The sequence below is a fragment of the Bubalus bubalis genome, chromosome 18 (assembly GCF_019923935.1).
Source record: "Bubalus bubalis isolate 160015118507 breed Murrah chromosome 18, NDDB_SH_1, whole genome shotgun sequence".
Taxonomy (NCBI): Eukaryota; Metazoa; Chordata; class Mammalia; order Artiodactyla; family Bovidae; genus Bubalus; species Bubalus bubalis.
In genome coordinates, this window is record NC_059174.1 from 55854932 (window position 1) to 55879324 (window position 24393).

The 24393-nt window shown below is 46.7% G+C and overlaps 1 protein-coding gene across 2 annotated transcripts in view; it reads left to right on the plus strand.

The window, feature by feature from the left end:
- The first annotated feature begins 16438 nt into the window (after positions 1 to 16438).
- Positions 16439 to 24393, plus strand: part of MYH14 (myosin heavy chain 14) — a 91654-nt gene continuing 83699 nt past the window's right edge. For both annotated transcript variants that reach the window (XM_025270025.3, XM_044931354.2), the window contains exon 1: positions 16439 to 16556. In XM_025270025.3, coding sequence (XP_025125810.2) covers positions 16473 to 16556 — 84 coding nt within the window. In that variant the 5' untranslated portion in view covers positions 16439 to 16472. The remainder of the gene's footprint in view (positions 16557 to 24393) is intronic.

The following is a 24393-nucleotide window of genomic DNA, read 5'->3' on the forward strand; positions in this document are numbered from 1 at the left end:
CCTGGAGAAGGGAACAGCTACCCACTCTAGTACTCTGGCCTGGAGAATTCCATGGACTGTATAGTCCAAAACTGAATTACTTTGCAGTACAGTAGACAGTGGGCTTCCCTGGCGGCTCATATGGTGAAGAATCCACCTGCAATGCAGGAAAGCCAGGTTCGATTCCTGGGTCAGGAAGATTCCCTGGAGAAGGGAATGGCTACCCACTCTAGTATTCGTGCCTGGAGAATTCCATGGACAGAGGAGCTTTATTTATTATTTGTAAATCAACTAGGCTTCAGTTAAAAAATTAAAATAAATAATGCACAGTGCCGTTTGCTGAATTAATAGTACACACACACATACACCCTGACCTGTGCCTGGGTGTCACCCCGAGGCAGAGCTAGCGCCCGTCACCTGGGGCATCTCCTGGGGCACTCTCACACCCATGGGGTGGGGCACCCTCACACCCACAAACTCCAGGCTCCAAATACTGTCACACCCTCCAGCCAGCTTCCTCTCAGCTCTGTCACCCGCCCTGGACTGCCGGGCGGCTACCCCGTTTCTCTTCAGACTTTGGCTCCGAGGCTGCTCCTGGGGCCAGGGCAGCCCACACCCTCCCCAGGTCCCTCCTCTTCTTCAAGCTTGGCCCCTCACTCTGTTTTTCTCTCTTTTTTGTCTTTCCCTCTTTTTTGTCTTTCCCTCTCTCTGGGTCTCTGTCCTTCATCTCTGGATCTCCATCTTCCCATGGCTCTCCTTTCTCTCGGTTTACTTTTTCTTTTCCTTCCTTTCTTCCTGCTCCATCCTTTCCTCTCTGTTCGGGGAGCCGCATAATCGCTGTGTGACCTTGGGCAGGAGCCTTTGCCTCTCTCCGCCTTAATTTCTCATCTGTACTGTGGCACACACAGGGCTGCTTTGAAGCTGAAAGGAGTTGCCACATATCCTCAGGGCACCTGGTATACAGCTGGGGCTCAATCAAGACCACAGCCAACATTGGTGACTCTGCTCCTGTCCCTGGGCTAAGATTTCAGACATGATGACTCATTTACCCCTCACAGCATCCCGGTGAAGGAGGTAAGGCGTTGCCCCCAGTTTTCAGATAAAGAGACTTGGGTTTACAGGTTAGACTTGCCCAAAAATCAAGCGACTAAGTAATGGGATCAGAAACTGAACTCAGATCACCTGGCCCTGGCCCCACCTCTCACCCTGAGCTATGAGGTTTCTATAGTGTTAACTTATGTTTATTAATAAATATCAGAATTTCTGAGGTCCTGCTGACTTCTGAGTCTGGATGATTCTTCTGTGGGAGCTGTCCCATGCACTGTAAGATATTTAGCCTCATCTCTGGCCTCTGCCCTTGAGATGCAATTTGTTGTTTTTCAGTCACTAAGTTGTGTCTAATTCTCTGCTATCCCATGAATGGCAGCATGTCAGGCTTCCCTAGCCTTCACTATCTCCCAGAGTTTGCTCAAACTCATGACAATTGGTTCTGTGATGCCATTCAACCATCTCCTCCTCTGTCGTCCCTTTCTCCTCCTGCCCTCAATCTTTCCCAGCATCAGAGTGTTTTCCAATGTGTCAGCTCTTTGAATTAGGTGGCCAAAGTATTGGAGCTTCAGCTTCAGCACCAGTCCTTCCAATGAATGTACAGGGTTGATTTCCTTTAGGATTGATTGGTTTGATCTCCTTGCTGCTCAAGGGACTCTCAAAAGTCTCCTCCAGCACCACAGTTTGAAAGCATCATTTCTTCGACACTCAGCCTTCTTTATGGTCCAACTCTCACAGCTGTACGTGACTCCTGGATGCAACTACCACCCCCATAAACATGAGCTGGAAGCAGCAGGAGAGGTGTCCAATTGATCCATTCAGAAATTCTGATTGGCAAGACTCAGCCTCTGTCCTCTCCCCTAGCTCCCTCCCTGGCCTCCCTGCCCCAGTCTCACCATCTAGCCGGGTTCCAGGGCCGCAGAGTTAATCCAGTCCCGCCTTTGCTCTCTGCCCTCCCATGGCTCCCCAGTGCCCCCAGGATGGAGCCCAGCCCTTCATTGGAGACACCTGGCATCTCCTGCCCTTTACTGTGTAGACTCAAGCGCTCAAGAATAGCTTGACTCACACCTCCAGACCCTTGTCTGGGCAGGTCCCTCCGCGAAGAATGTCTGCCCCATTCTTTCCTTCCCACTTTGCCCAGTGGACTCAACTCCACGCCCAAGACACAACCTGTCATGTGTCCTTTGACCAGGGACTCCAATCTTTGAATTCGGCCTTCAGATAACACTCATGCATGAGCTTGAAGAACTAAGCATGTGAATATTCACCATAGCCCTATGCATCCTAGCAGATTAGAGGGGAAATGCCCTAAATGTTCATCAGGAGGGGACTGTCAGGAAAACCTCAGGAGGAGACTGTAAAATAAACAAAGTTTACAGATGCCCACAATTGCAGATGGAAACTTCTTCAAGATACGTTATTAAGGGGAAAAATAAGGTGCAAAATCAAGTGGACTCTGAGCTTTGCCCTTTCCTGATTTGCTGTGTGAGCTTGGGAAAATCACCTCACCTCTCTGAACCCCCATTTCCTTGTCTATAAAATGGGATATTCATCATAAAGACTGAGGTGAAGATTACTAACAAATCGTGAGAAGGGAACCACGCATATACATATTAAATGTGAGTTTTTAGGGCAGAAATTGGCAAACTTTTTCTGTAAAGGGTCAGTTAGTAGACATTTTTTGCTTTGCTGGCTATATGGTCTTTGTTGCAATGACTCAATACTGTTGTTATTGGGCAGAAGCACAGATAATGCATCAAAGAATAGTCGAGGCTGTGTTCCAGTAAAACTTTATTTAATATAACAGACAGCTGGCCCATGGGTCATGGTTGAGACCTGTATTAGCATTGAAGAAGAGGTAACTGTTTATTTTAAAAGGTCTTCTATGCCCCTCCAACTGCCAAACTCATTTCCCTCAGTTTTATCAGACTGTATTATGATATCCAGTTTCTCTTTCCCTTTAGGGGTCCAGCCCTCCCCACGCCCAGACCTTGAACTCTCTGATCAGGATCCTTATCTGAGCTCTGTAGGTCTCCAGAACCCAGCCTACCCCCCTGTCCTAGGAGCACAGCAGAAATATTGGTTGAATTCATTCATTCACAGAGACAACACACGCAGGCACTGTTCTAGACACTGAGGCTATAACAGAGACCAACACAGACACAAACCCCTGGAGCTTATGTTCCGAAGGGAGAGACAGACCATAAAGCAAATGAACACTTTAAACGTGTAACTTTAAGAATCTGCCTTCCAGATTCAGGAATAAAGAGAGGAATTTTGAACAACCGTTGCTGCTGCTGCTAAGTCGCTTCAGTCGTGTCCGACTCTGTGCGACCCCAGAGACGGCAGCCCACCAGGCTCCCCTGTCCCTGAGATTCTCCAGGCAAGAACACTGGAGTGGGTTGCAATTTCCTTCTCCAATGCATGAAAGTGAAAAGTGAAAGTGAAGTCGCTCAGTCGTGTCTGACTCCTAGCGACCCCATGGACTGCAGCCTACCAGGCTCCTCCGTCCATGGGATTTTCCAGGCAAGAGTACTGGAGTGGGGTGCCATTGCCTTCTCCGTTTGAACAACTAGAATATTCTGAATTTTGTGATAGTTTGAACACTGGAAATGAGAAAACATTAGGACTTGGGATTGTCAGGTTTCTGACTTCAGTGACAGAGAGCATGATGATGTCATCAGGAGAATTAGAAGGGAAGTGGACTTGGTGGTGGGGAGGAGAGGACTTTGAGGTATATTTGGGACATGTAGATTGAAATGTCTACCAGCTAGTTGGACATAAGTGCAGTGGTTAGGGGAGGGCTGAGGACTAGCAACATTGATTTGGGAGTTACAGGCAATAGTTAAAAATCTTTTTTAAAGTATAAATTTGGTATCGTATTTAAGCCTTCACTATCATTTATCTGTACGCTTAAAGCACAATTCACTACATTCTCAATTTCCATTTTATTTTTGCCATTACCTGTCATTTCATTTGTATCTATTCTTGTTGGTCTTATTTTCTTGGCACAATATCCTGGGATTTTACCTCTTGAAAAGAAAAAAAAATCTGCCTTCCAGTGCAAGGGATGCAATTTCTTTGCCTGGTTAGGGAATTAAGATCCCAAATACATACTGTGGGGCAACTGAGCCGATGCGCTACAGCTAGAGAAGCCCGTGTCCTGCAATGAACACCCAGTGCAGTCAAAATAAAACCAACCAGCCAAACAAAAACATGTAAACTGTTAGATGGTCTTATGCACCAAGGAGAAGTAAATAAAGTGGAAAAGAGAATGAGACCAAAGGGGGCTGCTGATAATTTCCATCATTTTGCCAGAGGAGGCCTCAGTGATGAAGGAGACATCTGGATGGAAATGAGGAAGTGAGGCAGGAGGGTATTCCAGGGGATGGCTTTCTGGGCAGTGGGCACAGCATGTGCAAAGGCCCTGGGTGGGAACATGCTTGGCGTTTTCAATGAACAGCTAAGAAATCAGTGTGACAACAGCTGAGTGTGTGCAGGAAAGAGTGGAAGATTTGAAACAGGGTGAGAGGGGAGATGGGGTGGGTCACACATGCCTTATAGACCTTATGGTGAGCACTTTGCCTTTCCTCTGAGTGAGGTAGGAGCCAGGGGTGGTGTCTTGGCTGGCTCAGGCTGCCATAAAAAAAATACCACAGACTGGGTGGCTCAGACAACAGGAATTTATTTCTCACAGTCTGGAGGCTGCAAAGTCCAAGATCAAGGTGTCAGCAGATACTTTTCCCAGTAGGAGCTGTTTTCCTGGCATGCAGATGACAGTTTCTCCCTCTGTCCTACAGCAGAGAGAACTTGAGCTCTGGTTTCTCTTCCTGTTCTTATGGGGATAACAATCCCATCCTGGGGGCTTCAGCCTCATGACCTTAGCTAAACCCAATTACCTCCAAAGACCCCACCTCCTAATATTGTCACACTGTGGGTTAAGGCTTCAACAAAAGCTTTAAAAATATATTTATTTATTTATTTAACTGTGTCAGGTCTGAGTTGTAGCAGCTTGGATCTAGTTCCCTGATCAGAGATTGAACCTGGGCCCCCTGCCTTGGGAGCAGGGAGTCTAAGTCACTGGACCACCAGGGAAGTCCCAACAGATGCATTTGGGAGGGACACAAGCATTCAGTCCATTTTGGGAGAATTTTGAGCAGGGGGGGATGAGATCTGTTTGAAGTTTTAACAGGATCCTTCTGGCTGCCAGGGAGGGAATAGGCTGTGGATGGAAGCAGGGAGCCCATTGAGGAGGCGATAGATGAGTCTGGAGGGATATATAGGATGAGTGATGAATGAATGTGTAAAAGATTGAGTAAATACAGGAATGGAGTAAGCAGGAAGTGTGCTTGTCTTTTGAAGATAAGAATAGAGGGTTAGAATCCTGCCTGTATGGTCTTAATCAAGGAACATCAGCCTCTTGGGTACTGGCAGCCAAGGGGAAGAGAATTGGGTAAATGGAAAACCTGTTTATAATGACCTGAGCCTGGAACATAACTCTGTTTTGCCTATAAACTTGAATTACCTCTTTCTCAGTTTGGGTTTATACCAACTGTTCCAGGGGTGTGGCTGGTACATATACTGAGAGATTTTGCACCATCCTGGGAACATTAGCAAGAGTTGACCGCCCTTTGGGGGAAAAAAAAATCCCACATCTGACAGTAAAGCATCTCCTGGTTTTTGACTTCATACTTGTCCCCTCGTCAGTCTGGGTTGGTAACTGTTGCTTTCATGTTGATTGTTATGCATACAAGCCCTGGCAGCTTCTTTATGTAGCCTGGCAATGAATGTGTAACTCCTCTGGGGGTGGAGGTGTTCAAGCGCAGATTCTAAATTACTTTTTTTTCCCCCGAATGCAGATTTTGATCAAGGTTTGGGGTGGAGCCTGAAATTCTGCATTTCTAAAAGGCTCCTTAAAAAAAAACAACAAACTTTACTTTTTAAATTTAAAATTTGTTTTTGGTTGTGCTGGGTCTTAGTTGTGGCACCCAGGATCTTCCATCTTTTTTTGTAGAATGTGGGATCTAGTTCTGGAACCCGGGATTGAATCTGAGCCCCTTGGATTGGGAACGCAGAGTCCTAGCCACTGGACTCCCAGGGAAGTCCCTGATTCTACATTTCTAACAAGCTTCTCAGATTAGCTATGCTAATCTGAAGGGCTATTGCTGCTCCGCGAATTGCCCTTCCAGTTAGGCTCTGGAGCGGGGGTTTCTCAACCCCGGCACTCCTGACATTTAGGGCTGACTTCCTATGTACTGTAGGATGTTGATTTCCATCCCTTGGCTCCACCCACCCCTCCTCCCCAGTCATGACCACTGTCTTAGTCTGTCTTTAACAAAATGCCATAGACAGGTAGCTTATAAGCAATAGACACTTATTTCTCACAATTCTGGAGGCTGAAAGTTGAGGACCAGGGTACCATCCTGGTTGAGTGAGGGTCACAGGCTTCTCATTGTATCCAAACGTGCTTGTAGGGGTGGGCCCCCCTTTTATTAAGTTTTACTTTTAAAAATATTTCTTTTTATTTATTTGGCTGCACCAGGTCTTCATTGTAGCAGGCGGGATGTTGTTGTGGCATGCCCCCTGCATTTGGAGTTCGGAGTCTTAGCCACTGGACCACCAGAGAAGTCCCTTGGGCCCCTTTTATAAGGAGACTAATCCCAGTAGTGAGGGCTCCATCTTCATGACTTAATCACCGCTCTAAGGTCCCACCTCCTGATACCATCACCTTGGTATGAGGATTTCAACAGATGAATCTCTAAGGGACATAAACATTCAGACCTTAGCAACAATCAAATGCTCTCCAGACATTGTTAAGCATCCCCTGAGTGACACAATTGCTCCCTGCGGATAATCACTCATCTAATTAGAAAAAGATTAGAAAAAGTTTGACAACCCCTGCTAGAATGTTTCTTAGGAGCCCGATTGTAATACCCCCAACTGGAAACTACACAAATACCCATTCACAGTTGGATGAATAAACAGTGTTGTCTTCCTACAATGGAATGTCATCCAGTGGGGGCTGACAAGCTTTTTCTGTTAAGGACCAGATAGTAAATATTTTCAGCTTTCCCTCTCTGCCTCAGCCACTGTGCCATGTGAGTGGCTATGGACAGTAGTAGATGAATGGGTGTGGCTGTGTTCCAATAAAACTTTATTTAAACAAACAGGCAACAGACTGGGTCTGGCCTCCAAGCTGTAGTTAGTTTGCCAACACCCACCATACAACAATGAGAATGAGCAATCCGAAACAGTGACTTCCCTGGTGGTCCAGTGGTTAAGATCAGCCCTGGAATGCAGGGGTCACGAATTTGATCTCTGGTCAGCAAACTAGGATCCCACATGCCACAGAGCAACTAAATGGGAGAGACGGCTATCCCTGAGCCCCCATTCCACAGCTAGAGATCCGTGCACCGCAGTGAAAGATCCCACCTGATGTGAGGAAGATCGCCAGTGCCAATGCTGCCAAATGAATAAATACAGACATACAAAAAAATCCACAATGTAGAACCTGGATTATTGTCATTGTTGTTCCGTCACTCAGCCGTGTCTTACTCTTTTCGACCCCATGGAGTACAGCACGAAGGCTTCCCTGTCCTTCACTACCTCCCAGAGCTTGCTCAGACTCATGTCCATTGAGTCGATGATGCCATCCAACCATCTCATCCTCTATCGTCCCCGTCTCTTCCTGCCTTCAATCTTTCCCAGAATCAGGATCTTTTCCAATGAATTGGCTCTTTGCAGCAGGTGGACAAAGTATTGGAGCTTCAGCTTCAGCATCAATCCTTCCAATGAATATTCAGGGTTGATTTCCTTTAGGATTTACTAGATTGATCTCTTTGCTGTCCAAGGGACTCTCCAGAGTCTTCTCCAGCACCACAATTTGAAAGCGTCAATTCTTTGGAACTCAACCTGCTTTATGGTCCAACCCTATGAAAGAACAGGCTGTCCTATTGCATTTATATGAAATTCAAGAACAAGAACTGAAAGAAAAGAGAGCAAAAGAATAAAAAGAACAGGAAGAACTAGTCTATGGCTTTAGAAGAGAGGACAAAGGTGAGCCTTGGGGGAAGGAAGACAAGGACGGCTTTGGGAGGGGGTGTCCTGCTTTTTTAATCTGGCTTCCTGGATGCACTGGTTCAGTTCAGTTCAGTTCAGTTCAGTCGCTCAGTCGTGTCGGACTCTTTGCGACCCCATGAATCGCAGCACGCCAGGCCGCCCTGTCCAAGGATGCACTGGCTTTGTGATAATTCATTGAGCTGTGCACCTATGGTGTGAGCCCCTCTTTTGTGTGCCTGTTAGTCTAAATAAAGCTGGTAGGGGCCTTGGCTGGACTACAGCAGCTGGCCCGCTGACCTTTCGCTGGAATCGGGACCGGAGGATTTTGCAGCCTCACAGCTGTTGGGGCTTCTCAGAACTGATGGGAGTGAATTCGACATGGTGGAAACATTCTCAGATTCTTACAGGAACCACACCCCCATGAGTCTACTGCTTCTTAATCTCACTGGTTTCAAACCAGGAAATGAGCAGGAAAAAAAAAAAAACAAAACCCAACAAATTAAACACATTCAAGATACCAAGGGGAATGTCATAAACACCAGGTGATGAAATTTATATGTTTCTCATAGGAGAACGCTGTCAACTCCTCTCCTTCAGGCTGTGACTTGAGTGGCAGAGAGACCTTCCCAGGCCGCTCTATCTGAGGGAGCAGCCCCTCACCCCACCACTTCCTGTCCCCCTTCTCTGTTTGTGTTTTATCTTAGTGTGTGTGAGGGGCTGACGTCGACATATCCCAAAAGGATATGTTGAAATCCTAGCCTCCAATAGCTCAGAAAATGACCTTATTTGGAAATAGAATCATTGCCCATATAATTAGTTAAAATGAGCCCATACCGGAGCAGGGTGGACCCCTAATCCAATGTGATTGGTGCCCTTATAAAAAGAGAACCTTGTGAAGATACAGCACAGGGAGAATGCCATGTAACAACAGAAGTGGATATTGGAGGGTGGCAGCTGCAAGCTGAGGAAAGCTAAAGATTGCTGACAGCCACCAGCGGCTAGGAAGAGGCAAGGAAGAATTCTTTCCTACAGGTTTTAGAGGGAACACATCCCTGCAGACACTTTGATCTCAGGCTTCTAGCCTTTAGAAACTTGAGACAGCAAATTTCTTTTGTTCTTAGCCATCCAGCTGCCCCACTCAGCATGGGGCATCTTAGTTCCCTGGCCAGGGATCCAACCCATGTCCCCTGCCCTGGGAGTGCAGAGGCTTAACCACTGGACCACCAGGGAAGTCCCCTGTGGTACTTTGTTAACGGCCACTCTAGGAAACAGATATAGTGTGTATCACCCTCTGGCTTATTTACCTTGTTTATTCTCGTCCCACTGGGATGCAAAACCCATGAAATTAAGGATCGTGTGTCTTTCTTGTCCACTGCTGCAGCACCATGGACTAACGCAGAGCTTGTCATTAGTAGGTCCTCAATATATGTGTGTTGAATTAATTTATTATTCCTGAAAATGTAGAGCAAGCACTTTCTTTGTATTAATACATCAGTGCCCTGTGTGGACAGAGAGTCTGGCCTTGGCATTGAAACTGCCCTCAGTGATCTCCCATCCTAAGGGGACAGTTACAGAATACAGACAAAAATAACTGGACAAATCTATACAAAATGGGTCGGAGGACTTCCCTGTTGGTCCAGGGGCTAAGACTCGGGGCTCCCAATGCAGGGGACCCAGGTTCCATCCCCGGTCAGGGAACTAGATCCCACATGCCACAGCTAAGACCTTACTTACCAAAACTAAGACCCAGAAGAGACAAATAGACAAATATTTAAAAAGAAAAAAAGAAGTGGTTTTGGAGGACAAGGCTCTGAAGTCTTAGGAAATAGATTAGTGTGGGTTGGGCAATGAGGGAACATTTAAGGAAGAATCTGGGTTTGAGCTGAGCTTTGACAAGTTGAATTATGTCCCCAACCCTCCAAAGATGTTGGAGTCCTGATCTCCAAGGATCCTGGGAAGATTCTAACAGCCCTCACGAGGAACCAACCGAAGCTACACCTTGATTCTGAACTTCTATATTCCAAAACTGTGGGATGATACATCTGTTGTTTAAGGCACCCATTTTTGCAGAACTTGGTTATGACAGTCCTAGTAAACTACCAAGATGGGCAAAATTCAGATAAGTGGAAGAGAGAGGTTGGGCATTCAAGTTGAGGGAACAGACTCAGTAAAGGTAAGGAGGCAGGAACCCCCTGGGCGTACACAGAGGAGAAAGAGCAGGTTAGTTAGATGAGACTGTTCCAGGCTGTATTACAGGGTGCTTTATCTCTAGGACACTTAACCCAGGCATCTTAACCCTGCATCCCTAGGACACTTAACCTCCTTCTCAGTCCCAGGCAGAGAGGATATTTGAGTTGGGTATTGAAGGATGAATAGGAGTTCACCAAAGAGAGAGGGGGAGGGAATTCTGGGAAAGGGGGCAGTGCTTGTGCAGAGATGAAAATTGAAGGGCTGACATATTGTTCTAGAAGCAGTGGGAGCCCTGGGAGGACTGAGCAAGGGATGAATTCTGGGCATAGAAAGACCTGGAACCATATGGGGGACAGGCCACAGGAGAAACCTGGAGGCCTGGAAGGAGGATAAGGTAAGGGTCTGAATTGAGGCTGTGGCCCTGAGGGTGGAGAGATGGGCTTGGGCACAGACAGGGACAAGATGGTCCAGTTGTGGGGGGTAGGCAATGAGAGGCAGTGATGATGGTGTCCCTGTTAGCCAACCTAGACGACTGGATGTGTGGAGAGGCCATTTACCAGGAGAGAAAGTAGAGGTATTAGAGCAGGTTTGGCAGGGAAGATAATGAGCCCTGTTTTAGGGTAAGTGCAAGGCACACCCATGAGAGACTTTCTTTCAGGATGACTGGCCCCAAGTAATGTGGAATTTAAAGAGTTAATTCCTCTGCTATTTGGAAAAGAAAGGGCTTGTTTAAAGGCTGGTATAGTCAAAGCCATGGTTTTTCCATATGGAAGCTATGGCTTTTCCATATGAAGCTATGGTTTCCCTAGTAGCTGTGGGCTTCCCTAGTAGCTCAGCTGGTAAAGAATCTGCCTGCGATGCAGGAGACCTGGGTTTGATTCCTGGGATGGGAAGATCCCCTGGAGAAGGAATAGGCTACCCACTCTAGTATTCTTGGGCTTCCCTGGTGGCTCAGCTAGTAAAGAATCCACCTGCAATGTGGGAGACCTGGGTCCCCTGCAATGTGGGAGACCTGGGTTTGATCCCTGGGTTGGGAAGATCCCCTGGAGAAGGGAACGGCTACCCATTCCAGGATTCTGGCCTGGAGAATTCATGGGGTCGAGCTATACAGTCCATGGGACCGCAAATAGTTGGATAAGACTGAGCAACTTTCACTTTTCACTTTCATGGTTTTTCCAGTAGTCATGTACAGATGTGAGAGCTGGATCATAAAGAGGGCTGAGCATTGAAGAACTGATGCTTCTCGAAGAGAAGACTCTTGAGAATCCCTTGGACAGCAAGGAGATGAAACCAGTCAGTCCTAAAGGAAATCAACCCTGAATATTCACTGGAAAGACTGTTGCTGAAGCTGAAGTTCCAATACTTTGGCCACCCAATGGCAAGAGCAGACTCATTGGAAAAGAAACTGAGGCTGGGCAAGATTGAAGGCAGAAGGAGAAAGGGCGTAGCAGAGGAGGAGATGGTTGGATAACATCACCGGCTCAGTGGACATGAGTTTGAGCAGACTGGGGAAGCTAGTGAAGGACAGGGAAGCCTCGCAGTGCTGCAGCCCATGGGGTTGCAAAGAGTAGGACACGACTCAGTGACTGAACAACAACAACAAAAGTGTCTTTCTCTCTTTTCCTTTATGTCTCTGGGAATAAACACACATCAGATAACTTAGTCAAGAAAGTACCTGGCACTCAGTAAATACTCATTAGTTGGTAACTGAGTGTGTATTTTTTTTAATGTAATGAATGCTTATAAAGTGCCAGACAATTATTATTATGGTTGGATTTTTTTCTCATTCTCACCTCTTCTTTATTTCTTCCTCTTCTCACCCTAGTGGGAAGGCAGTTGTCTGGCATAATAACACATTTGTGTAATCTTAAGAAAGGCAGTCACTTCTGCAAGAGACAGGTTGATTTCCCTGGTAGATACTTCTAGAACTTTCCGGAAAGGGAACTGTTGCACGTCTGTGCTGCCAACACAGTAGCTATTGAGCATTTGAAATATGGCTAGCAGGACTGTGGAACCAGATACTCAATCTTATTTAACTTTAATTCATTTCAACTTAGAATTATGTGACTAGTGGCAGCCATGATGGTTAATATTAACATGACTGACAGTGATAAATGTGGATGAAGAGGTGGGGCAGCATGAACACCCATTTATTGCTGGAAGGAAGGTAAATGGTAGGCAGAGTAATATCCCCTAAAGATGTCCATGTCCTAGTCCCCAGAACCTGTGAATATTACCTTGTGTGACAAAAGGGACTCGGCAGGTATGGTTAGATTCAGGATCTTGAGTTGGGCGGATTCTTCTGGATTTGACATGGAACAGAACCCCTACGATCCCTGCCCACTGCCCCTCACTCACCTCCCCAGCCCTATGTTCTGTGCCTGCCTTTTGTCTCTGGAAAGCTTTAGTCAAAGAATAAGTTTAATGAGAGAAATAAGAAATGCAGAAGCAAAGGAAAACAGTCAAAGGAGACTAAATAGTAATAATGTAGTCACTAAGCATAGTCAAGGGTCTTTAGTTCTTCCTCAAGGGCTATGGGCTTCCTTGGTACCTCAGTGGTAAAGAAACTGCCTGCAATGCAGGTTTTTTTTAATAGGCAATTTTTTTTAATAGGAGCAGTAGGAAGCTAATATAGTCACCTCCGGAAAAGGTGTGGTGTTTTCTTAGACATTAAATTCACATCTACTCTGTGACTAAGAAATTCCACTCTAGAGAAATAAAAACTTGTATCCATGGAAAAGACCAGTAGAAGAATATTGACAGCAGCTTTATTCATAATAACCCCAAACTGGATATATGTGTCCATCAATAGGAGAAGGGATGAACAAATGGGTATATGCATACAGTTCAGTTCCGTTCAGTGAAGTCGCTCAGTCATGTCCAACTCTGCAACCCCATGAATTGCAGCAAGCCAGACCTCCCTGTCCATCACCATCTCCTGGAGTTCACTCAAACTCACGTCCATCGAGTCGGTGATGCCATCCAGCCATCTCATCCTCTGTCGTCCCCTTCTCCTCCTGCCCCCAATCCCTCCCAGCATCAGAGTCTTTTCCAATGAGTCAACTCTTCCCATGAGGTGGCCAAAGTACTGGAGTTTCAGCTTTAGCATCATTCCTTCCAATGAACACCCAGGACTGATCTCCTTTAGAATGGACTGGTTGGATCTCCTTGCAGTCCAAGGGACTCTCAAGAGTCTTCTCCAACACCACAGTTCAAAAGCGTCACTTCTTTGGCACTCAGCTTTCTTCACAGTCCAACTCTCACATCCATACATGACTACTGGAAAAACCATAGCCTTGACTAGACGGACATTTGTTTGCAAAGTAATGTCTCTGCTTTTCAATATGCTGTCTAGGTTGGTCATAACTTTCCTTCCAAGGAGTAAGCGTCTTTTAATTTCATGGCTGCAGTCACCATCTGCAGTGATTTTGGAGCCCCCCAAAAATAAAAATCTGACACTGTTTCCACTGTTTCCCCATCTATTTGCCATGAAGTGATGGGACCAGATGCCATGATCTTCGTTTTCTGACTGTTGAGCTTTAAGCCAACCTTTTCACTCTCCTCTTTCACTTTCATTAAGAGCCTTTTTAGTTCCTCTTCACTTTCTGCCATAAGGGTGGTGTCATCTGCATATCTGAGGTTATTAATATTTCTCCCGGCAATCTTGATTCCAGCTTATGCTTTACCAAACAGTGGTAAAAAGGAAGCAACTACAGGGATCTCCCTGGTTGCCCAGTAGTTAGGGATCTGCCTTGCAATGCAGGGGACCTGAGTTCGATTCCTTGTCAGGGAACTGAAATCCCACACGCTGCATTGCAACTAAGCTCTGGCGCCACACAGAAAGTTCCCGCATGATGCAATGATGCCAAATAAATAATAAAAATAAATTTTTTTAAAAAGGAAGAGACTACCCATTCATACAACATCATGGATGAATATCAAAAGCATGATGTGGAGTGAAGGCAAGCAGATACAAAATAACACCTACTGTAGGTTTCTGTTTATAAAAAGGTCTAGAACAGATAAAACTTAATCTAAGGTGATAAAAATCAGAACAGTAGTTGCCTGGGGTGGGGTGGAGGCAGGGATTGACTGGGAGGGAACATGAGGTGACTTTCTGGGGCATGCCATCGTTCTCTGTATTTTTATAGTTGGGTGTGTATTCATCAAAACGCATTGAATGGTGTTCTTAGGACTTGGGCGTTTTGCTGTATATAAAGAAATTTGCTCATAGAAAGATCCACTGAAGAAACAGCAAACTCCAGCTGATCATGTGTGTGATGAAGTGTGTAGGATGAACTGGACTGATTATTTAAGTGAGTGGACAGACGACCATGTTTCTCAACTTCAGTGCCATTAGCATTTGGGGCCAGACAATGAGGGGCCGGTCCTGTGGGTTTCAGTATACTAATGAGAGTCTCTCCCACACACACAGGTTGTGACAATGAAAAAATGCTTCCAGAGGTGGCCAAATGTCCTCCCTGGGGGCAAAATTGTTCCTGGTTCAGAACCACTGAGAAAGAAGGAAGGAAGTGTAATAAAGCAAATACAGTAAAAGGGTAACATCTATAGGATCTAATTAGTGCTACTGTGTGTTCATTGCATACTTTTTTCCCCCAGTGTTTCCATATGCTTGATATGTTTCACAAGCATAGAGAACAATGCACGTGCCCTACCATCCGGCAGTACCATTTATTAGAATCCACCCCAAAATAGTCGGACACCACTTAGCGATTAAACAACAGCAGAGAGAAACAACTGGTCCTTGTTCACAGAAAGGCATCTATTAGGACCTCCACGTTCTCCCCACTTCCTTGTTTATAATAGTGAAATCCTGGAAACAATCTCAGGCGGTCTATTAATCTAAATGACCATCCACCCCTATCAACTAGGGATTGTCTAAAATAAACTGTGGTGCGTTTATGCTATGGAATTCTGTGCTGCCTTTTTTTTTTTTTTAATGAGAAAGACATGAATGTACTAACACAGAGAAATCTTGAGGCTATATAGTCGACTGAGTGCGGCAGTGCTTGTAGACCCGGACAAGGGGACTGCGAGAGTGATGGATCCGCCCTGTGTCCTGATCTTGGTGGTGGCTGCACAGCTGTCAGGACCCACAGGACTGTACACTACAAAGAATGAATTCTACCTCGGAAACTTGTGCACATACTGACGATGTGTGTGCTCAGTCGCTCAGTCATGTCCAGCTCTTTTCGATCATGGACTGTAGCCCACCAGGCTCCCCTGTCCATGGGATTCTCCAGGCAAGAATACTGGAGTGGGTTGCCATTTCCTTCTCCGGGGGATCTTCCCCACCCAGGAATCGAACCTGGGGCCTCTGGCATTGTGAAAAGTGAAAGTGAAAGTCGTTCAGTCATGTCTGACTCTTTGCAACCCCATGGACTATAGGAGTGGGTAACCTTTCCCTCCTCCAGGGGATCTTCCCAACCCAGGGATCGAACCCAGGTCTCCCATATTGCAGGCGGAGTCTTTCCCAGCTGAGCCACAAGGGAAGCCCAAGAATACTGGAGTGGGTAGCCTAGCCCTTCTCCAGTGGATCTTCCCAACCCGGGAATCAAACTGGGGTCTCCTGCATCACAGGTGGATTCTTTACCAACTGAGAGCTATGAGGGAAGCCTGCACTGTAGGCAGATTCTTTACTGTCTGAGCCACCAGGAAAGCTCATATTGATGATGTGATTATCTGTTGGTCTACAAATTATACCTCCATGAACCCAACATGACTATTCTGAGAAAGAGTCTGTAGGCTTTATCAGATGCTGAAGGGATTCGTGACAAAGGCAAGGATCATCCAGTGTGGAAAGGTGAGTTCATATGGGTGAATTGTGGGCATTGTCTGAATCACCTGTCACAGTGAGAATGAAAGAAGGGAAAGGAAGGGCATTCCAAGGAGAGGTCCTTGCATGGGTTCAGGCTGGGGCTCAGAGCTGGGTCTCAGGCCAGGTGCACCCAGGAGGATGGAACGCAGGGACGATCCAGGGGAGTGGGGAGGAGAGGAGGCAGGTAGAAACCAGATGGGGACTTTTGCCATATATGGTTTCTACCTTGTCACCAGGCTATTATCATGTACAGCCTGCTATATATTCGTTAATGATACACCTGCCTTATCTGCCCTCCCAGCCTGCACTTCATTTAGGTGGGAAGACAGTCCTGGAGGCCGGAGGGACACCGGCCACTATGTCGGGCTCTGAGGAACCCAAGGGGAGCCAACTCTGGTCCCCACCCTTGAGGAGTTCCCTGCCCAGTGGGGGAGAGCGACAGGTGAGTGCCCCTACCTGGTGAAGAGGCTATACTGAAAGGACCCCAGGCACTGGCAGAGCTCCCTGCTAGAAATCATGGAAGACTTCATGAAGGGAGAGGCCTTTCCCAATGTCCTGAGGCCAATCTCAATCCCAATATTGATACTAATAATATGATAACAGCCCCCAACCTTGATGGAGTGTTTGAAATGTGCCAAATTCACTGTGCCAAGCACAGGACAGGAATCAGTTAATTTAACCTCCCCACAACTCTATAAGATAGCGACCATTACCATTATCCCCCTTCTACAGATGAGGAAAACTGAGGCACATAATTGGTTCCCCACTTCCAAATGCTCCTACTTTGGTTGGGGAGACATGGACAGAGTCTCAGTCTAGTGAACCTGGGTTCTAATGGGGGTAAGAGGTGGGACCAAGGGGCGGAGGAGTGGAGGGTTTGGGGAGACCCCAACCCCAAGAAGAGATGACCTCCTGAGATGGAGGATAGAGTTAAATGCAGAGAATTGCATCATAATTTCAGTCCTTGTCTCTCTCTCATTTCTCTAGACTCTATTTGCTTTCTTTTTTTCTTTTTCTCTCTAATTCTCCCGCTTACTCCTGTCTCCTCCTCAGTATCCTTTTAACAAAGCCAACACATTTAACATCCATGCATCCTTTAGGTATAAACGCTTGCACGCCGGGCAGCCTGACTTGGTATAACTCTATCTTCTAAACTGATATGAAAGAGAAATTATATCTTTTAAATGGTGCTATAGACCCAGTTTTGGGTCTCACTCTTTTCACTCGATGTGTTCTTAGGATCTCTCCCTCTTTCCATATGTAGCTCTGATTTATTGCTTCTTGAACGCCGTGGGGCAATCCGCTCCCTTTGACCTGCCCATTCCCAAAGGAACAGACGCCGTGGCTGTCTCTGGGTCCTGACTCCCACCCACCTCACTGCCTCGGGCATCTTTGGATATGTCCTCTTATGTCACTGTGCATGCTTTCCTGTGGGTACCTACTTAGAAACAGTTGCTACACAGAGGATAAGCACTTAGCTGATGTCACAAAATTCTGTCTAGTCATCTAAGGTGGATCTGGAGGTCCTAGAAGCATTTCAAGCTGGGCAGAGAAGGGTGGGGAAGGGAGCAGCCAGTGCACAGGACTGGGAAAGTCCACAGCGTGTCCAGGGGTCAGGAAACTATAGGGGAACCCCTCCCCTACAGGGGGATACTCCCACAGAACAGCCGGGGAATAAATACTTTACCAGATTGGTTTATTTTTCATTTTCTTTCCTAAAAAGGAAACTAGTGTTTTTGTGGATGTCAGTTTGACATCTTCTATGAAAATCTTAACTGCATTATACTCTTTGACCCAGCAGTATCTCTACATGTTCATAAGGAAGGAGGAAGAATGGCGTTCGCTGGGTTTTCTTTTGTAAGGATGAAACCTGGAAAGTCACTGAAAGCTCCACCAATTGGAGAGAAGTCAAAGGAATTAGACTGTGATTGTGGAATACTGCTGCTGCTGCTGCTAAATCGCTTCAGTCATGTCCGACTCTGTGTGACCCCAGCGATGGCAGCCCACCAGGTTCCCCCGTCCCTGGGATTCTCCAGGCAAGAACACTGGAGTGGGTTGCCATTGCCTTCTCCAATGTAGGAAAGTGAAAAGTGAAAGTGAAGTCGCTGAGTCTTGTCCGACTCTTAGTGACCCCATGGACTGCAGCCCACCAGGCTCCTCCATCCATGGGATTTTCCAGGCAAGAGTACTGGAGTGGGGTGCCATTGCCTTCTCTGTGTGGAATACTATGCAGGTGTAAAAAAGCTTAAGGTGAAATGTAGGAGCATCAAGTCTCCCAAGACATATTGATAAGCTAGAAAAATAAGTCACAGTTCAATATATCAAGTATAATTCCATTGCCTGAACATAAGAAATTAGTGGGACTATTTCCTTAAATACTTTTTTCTATGTATTCATTAGAGGTTGGCAATTTTTTTCTGTAAAGTCTCAAAGAGTAAATATGTTCAGCTTCGACCATCACACCATCTCTATCATAATTCAGCTCTGCCCTTGTAGTGTGAAAGTAGTCATAGATGATACATAAACCAATGTGTGCCAATAAAACTTTATTTACAGACACAGGCAGCAGACCCCCGATGTAAATAAATAGCACATGTTTTTAGAAGACTCCTCACCAAGATATTATCATGGGTACCTACAAAAGGGGAAGTGAGAAGGAAGGTGCTGGTCAAAGGAAATAGTACCCTCTTATTTGAATTTTTTCCACCTTGTGTAATGAAAAATTTGAATTTGAAAGGGAAGGAATGCTTAAAAAGTAGCTTGGTGACCTTTCCTCCCCCCGGATTATAAGGTAATGGTCGTCGTTTTTCAAAATATCAGCAGCCTGTAAAAATAGCCAGGAACTAAAAGTTCCCCATCATCCCACCAGCTTGAACAGAATTTCTTTTTTATTTATTTATTTTGGTTTTGGTTGCCAGGGTCTTGGTTGCTGGGCACTGGTTTTCTCTAGTTGTGGTGGGCAGGGGCTATTCTTCTTCACAGTGCTCAGGCTTCTCTTTTTGAGGGGCACAGGCTCTAGGGCATGCAGACTTCAGGAGTTGCAGCACCTCAGCTCAGTAGTTGCGGTCTCAGGCTCTAAAGCGCTGGCTCAGTAGCTGCAGTGCATGGGCTTAGCTGCCTGGAGACATACAGAATCTTCCCAGACCAGGGATTGAACCTGTGTCTCCCGCACTTGCAGATGGATTCTTATCCACTGTACTGCCAGGGAAGGCCAAGCAGAATTTCTTAAAGGATTTATTTCATTCATGCCATAGATATTTATGGAGCACTGAGTAGGTACAAGGAACTGTTCTATTTGCTGGGAGAGAGTTTTGAATAAAGCACAGCCCCCATCCTCTATATGGCTGAATATTCTGTGATCAAGGAGAGACAGAAAGGAAATACCAAGCACGGTAAATAAAAATGACATAATATGCTGGACAGTTCAAAGTGCTACAGGAAAACAGACAGGAGAACAAGTGACTGGGGTCGGGGTGCCTGGGGGCCGGTTGCGATGGGTAGAGAGATTGGTCAGAGAAGGCCTCATTGCTGAGGTGACATTTGAGCAAAGACCTGAGTGAACAAAGGGAGAGAGTCATGGTGCTATCTGGGAGAGAGCTTTCCAGGCAGAGGGAGCAGCCCATGCAAAGGCCCTGAGGAGGGAACACGAGTGTGTTCAAGGAATGGTGGGCAGGGTGGTACGGATGGAGTGGGTGATGGGGAGAGGGTGGGGGGTGAGACAGCAGGTCAGATCCAGAAGGGCTTGGGGCCCCAGTGAGGGCTTTGCTTTTATTCTGAGTGAGATGGGAACCACAGGAAGACTTTGAGCAGAGGGACGTGAGCTGACTGAGGGTAATGGGCTGAGAGAGGCAACGAGCAGAAGCAGGGGTGCAGAGAGAAGGTGACTGCCATGGTCCAAGCAGGAGATCATGGTGGATGTGACCTGAGTGGTCACATTGGGGGTGGGGCAACAAGGGATCAGATCCTGGAGACTTTTTGAAAGTCAAGTTGACAATATGTGGGTTGGATGTTGGAGGTGAGGAGCAAATAGGAATCAAGGATGATGCCAGGCTCTTTGACCTAGGTATGACCAAGAACCACGTGCCACAAGATCACCTGGGAACTTGTAGAAATGCAGGTGCCTGGGCCCCACTCAGGTCTACTTAACCGGCACCTCTAGGGCAGGGTGCAGGAACCCACTTTTTGAGTCAGTTCCTCGAGTGAAGGCTGGGGACGGCAGACCCCAAGGTAACCATGATGGCCCCTCTGGGGGTTCACTCAGGGACAGGACATCGGCTGGCTGAGCGGGTTCCCAGATTGGAGTCCTGCCCTGTCACTTCCTAGCTGTGCAGCCTGGGGTGACATCTCGCAGCCACAGATTTCTTCATCTGTGAGAGGGGACTGTGACAGCACCTGCCTCCTAGAGCTGATGTATGATTTGAGTGAGTTCCTGTGTATAAAATATTTAAACTGGTGTCGGCACACACGAGCTCCCAATAAAGGGCAGCTATAATTAGCACCCTCTTCCAAAGATGATAAAGACCAGGCAAAGAGCCAAACTGATCACCAAGAAGTCATGGTTTCCTGCAGACTCCAGTGAACCTGGCTCCGTGTCGAGGAATACAGGGACAAGGTGATAAGTTAGACCCTCTTCTCATCTTTCAGAGACCTCTGTCTGGTGGGCAAGGAAATGCTGGGCTCAAGCAGGCAGGACCCAGGGAGGTCAGAATATGTTAGAGGAGGGGCAGGGCTATGGGAGCCCAGAGTGGGAGCAGGAACTGACAGTGATCTGACAGTGATGGGAAAAGACGTATTCTAGGGAGATACGGTGCCCAGCAGGACAATGCTGTGGACATTTGTAAAGGATGGAGGTGCCAAGAATGTTCCAGCAAGTTCAAGGCTTAAAGGGAGCATGGCAGAGTGGCTAAGTGCGTAGACTCTGGAGTCAGACTGCCTGGGTTCAATTTCCAGCTCTGTCACTTTCTGGCTGTGTGATCTGGGACAAGTTGCTTTACCTCTCTGAGCCTACTACCCAAGCCTGTTGCTGCATAATGGAAAAAAAAAAATTAGTGACTCAAAACAACACATATTTATCATTTTACAGTTTCAATGGATCAGGAACCTCATAATATTACATAGTAAACTTTTTGTAGAGAATATACATCAGATATTCCTGGGGGGTACATCTGGTTAGGGAAATGAGGTGGAGGATGCCTGTCTGTAAGCTATTCACAGACAGATTATTCCAATCCAGTGTGATCAGAGCATCAACAGGAGAGCGAGCAAACTCCTGTGGGGCATAGGGTGGAGTGAGACCAGGAAGCCCTCGACACACTCTGAGCACAGAGCAGGCCTTGAGAAGTTGATCTGGAGTTTCCTGGGTGAAGAGATAGAGGGGTGTAACGAGTAGGAGGCACAGCATGTGCAAAGGTATGGAGGCATGAAAGATCATTTATCCATCCCTCCATCCATCCTTGCCTCCATTTGTCCAGCTTTTCCTCCATTTATGCAGTAATTGATTATTCCAGCCATCTATCCACTTATTCATTGTGTATACTCTTCATCCATCCATCCATCTATCCATCCATCCATCCACCTGTTCAGTCATCTATGCCCGCATTCATCCACTTATTCCATCAGTTACACATCCACTCATACATGTATTTATTCATCAGTATCCAAAGTCAACGCAGGAGACCCTGGTTTGATTTCTGGGTCAGGAAGATCTGCTGGAGAAGGGATAGGCTACCCAGTCCTGTATTCTTGGGCTTCCCTGGTGGCTCAGCTGGTAAAGAATCCGCCTGCAATATGGGAGACCTGGGTTCGATCCCTGGGTTGGGAAGATCCCCTGGAGAAGGGAAAGGCTACCCACTCCAGTATTCTGGCCTGGAGAATTCTATGGACTGCATAGCCCATGGGATCACAAAGAGTCGGACATGACTGAATGACTTTCACTCACCTCAGAGATCCAAAGTCATATGATCTTTTCACTCTAAATGTCACCTCCTCAGGGAGCCTTTCCTGACTCTCTCCCTAAAGAACCCCCCAAGACCTTCCGTCTTTGACCCTCCACTTTGTACTTTTTCTTTGTAGCACTGACCCCAACTTGTCACTGTGCTTCTAATTATATGTCTGTTCGTTTGGTGTCTGTGTCCATCACCAAAACACATTCATTCATTCGGCAAGTATTTGTTGAGGATCGACTGAGTGCCAGGCTCTGTTGTAGGCACTGGGAAGACAGACAAAAATCCTCACCTGTGCAGAGCTGATATTATAATGGGAGGCATCAGACAATAGGTAATAAGTGTAGTAAGTAAATTACTGGCAAGTTAGAGAATGCTGAGTGCTGTGGACTTCCCAGGCGGCACTAGTGGTAAAGAACCTGCCTGCCAATGCAGGAGATGTAAGAGACAAGGGTTTGAGCCCTGGATCGGGAAGACTCCCTGGAAGAGGGCATGGCAACCCACTCCGGTATTCTTGCCTGGAGAATCCCATGGACAAAGAAGCCTGATGGGGTGACAAAGAGTCGGACATGACTGAAGCGACTTAGCCTGCACCCATCAGTGCTGTGGTCAAAGAAAACACAGAACCAGTGAGAGGTATTAGTGATCCAGAGGAGAGGTTGCTCAGATAAGTCGTCATGGAGGAAGTGGTCTCTGAGCAAAGACTGAAAGGAGATGAGGGAGCCAAGTGGTTTTCTAAGGGAATTGCATTCCAGGACAGAGAGAATGACGTGTACGGAAGTCCTAAGGCAGGGCTGAGCTTGGTGTGTTGGCGATTCATTGAGGAGGCCAGCATGGCTGGAGCAAAGTAATCAAGGGGAGAGGGAGGAAGCTGTGAGTAGAGAGGGGACAAGGAGGGCCAGGTGGGGTAGGACCTTGCTTTAACTTTGAGACTGGAGCCAGGGGTGGACGCTGAGCAGAGGAGGGACAAGATCTAACTTAGGTGTGAACTGGTTCCCTTCGCCTGCCATGTAGGAGTAGATCGATGTGAGCTCTCTAATGGCTGGAACTACATCTTTGTCCCTTCTGTCTCCTTGGCTTCTAGTACAAGGGTCTGCAAACTACGGCCCACAGGCTAAATCCTCGGATTTCCTGTTTGTATAAATAAAGTTTTATTGAAACAAACCCACACCCATTTGTTTACATATTATCTATGGCTGCTTTCCTGCTAAATAGAATAGTTACAGCAGAGACCATCTGGCTCTCAAACCTGAAAATATTTACTGCTTTGCCTTTTACAGAAAAACTGTGCTGACCCCTCATCAGGAACAAGGCCTGGCACATAGTAGGCACTCAGTAAATATTTGTTGTCACATAACTGAGCCGGTCTCTCATCTGTGACCCACACGAGGCTGCCAGCTTGCTCTTGTCTCAGAGCCAGTTCCAGTCACATGTGGGAAAACAACAGCCCAGGGACCAAAAATAAAATACTGGAACCATTCACATCTCTGCCACGGAGGAACTGCTCAGGCAGGAATATAGTCAGGACCCACAGAGAAACTCAGCATACTCTTCGTCCTTTTATTTTTCTTTGTTAAGACTTGGGGCTCCTTTCCCCTGCCAGGTGTGGAAACTGCTCCCCCCATTTTTTTCTCACTTAAAAAAATCCCCCAAACCCTCTTCCATAGAGAAGCCCCCCGCACCCCGCCACCGACTTTCCTGTCTCGTCTCCTGTCAACTCCAACGTTTTGTTTTTGTACGTGACTTAGGTCCCAGCTGTTTTTTTTTTTTTCCCATGCTTCTGATGCCCATTACTCAGATTCTGCATAATGAGGCAGTTATGAGTTAAGAATAATGGGGCTGTGCCAGCTGGCAGGAATATCTCTGGGAACTGAGAGAGCTCCCACACTCCAATTTCCTTTTCTTCTTACACACATCGATCGCAGTATTCTATCTGTCCTCATTTTCCAAGTTTCTCCTTTACTGCAGTTTGTCCTGTACCCTCAGGATCCACAGAGCAATCAGAGCCAGTCCCTGAGAGCTGGGAACTCACAGTTTAATGGAGACAATCCCAGGGCTGGGGGTAAAGAGATGGATGCACAGTGGGATGCATCCATCCACCATCCATGGTGGGGATGACTTGACCATCAAGGGAATGAGTTTGAAGTTTTATGCTGAGGACCCTCTCTGGCAGACTTGGATGGAGGCCAGATGGAGAGCTCTGAGGTAGCAGGGTGCCTCCTTCTGACCTGGTGTACATTCTGGTGATTTCACATAGGTATCCACACCCTAGACACTGGGGCCAGATTGCTTGGGTTCAAATCCAGAGGCTCTCATGCTTTCTAACTATGTAGTCTT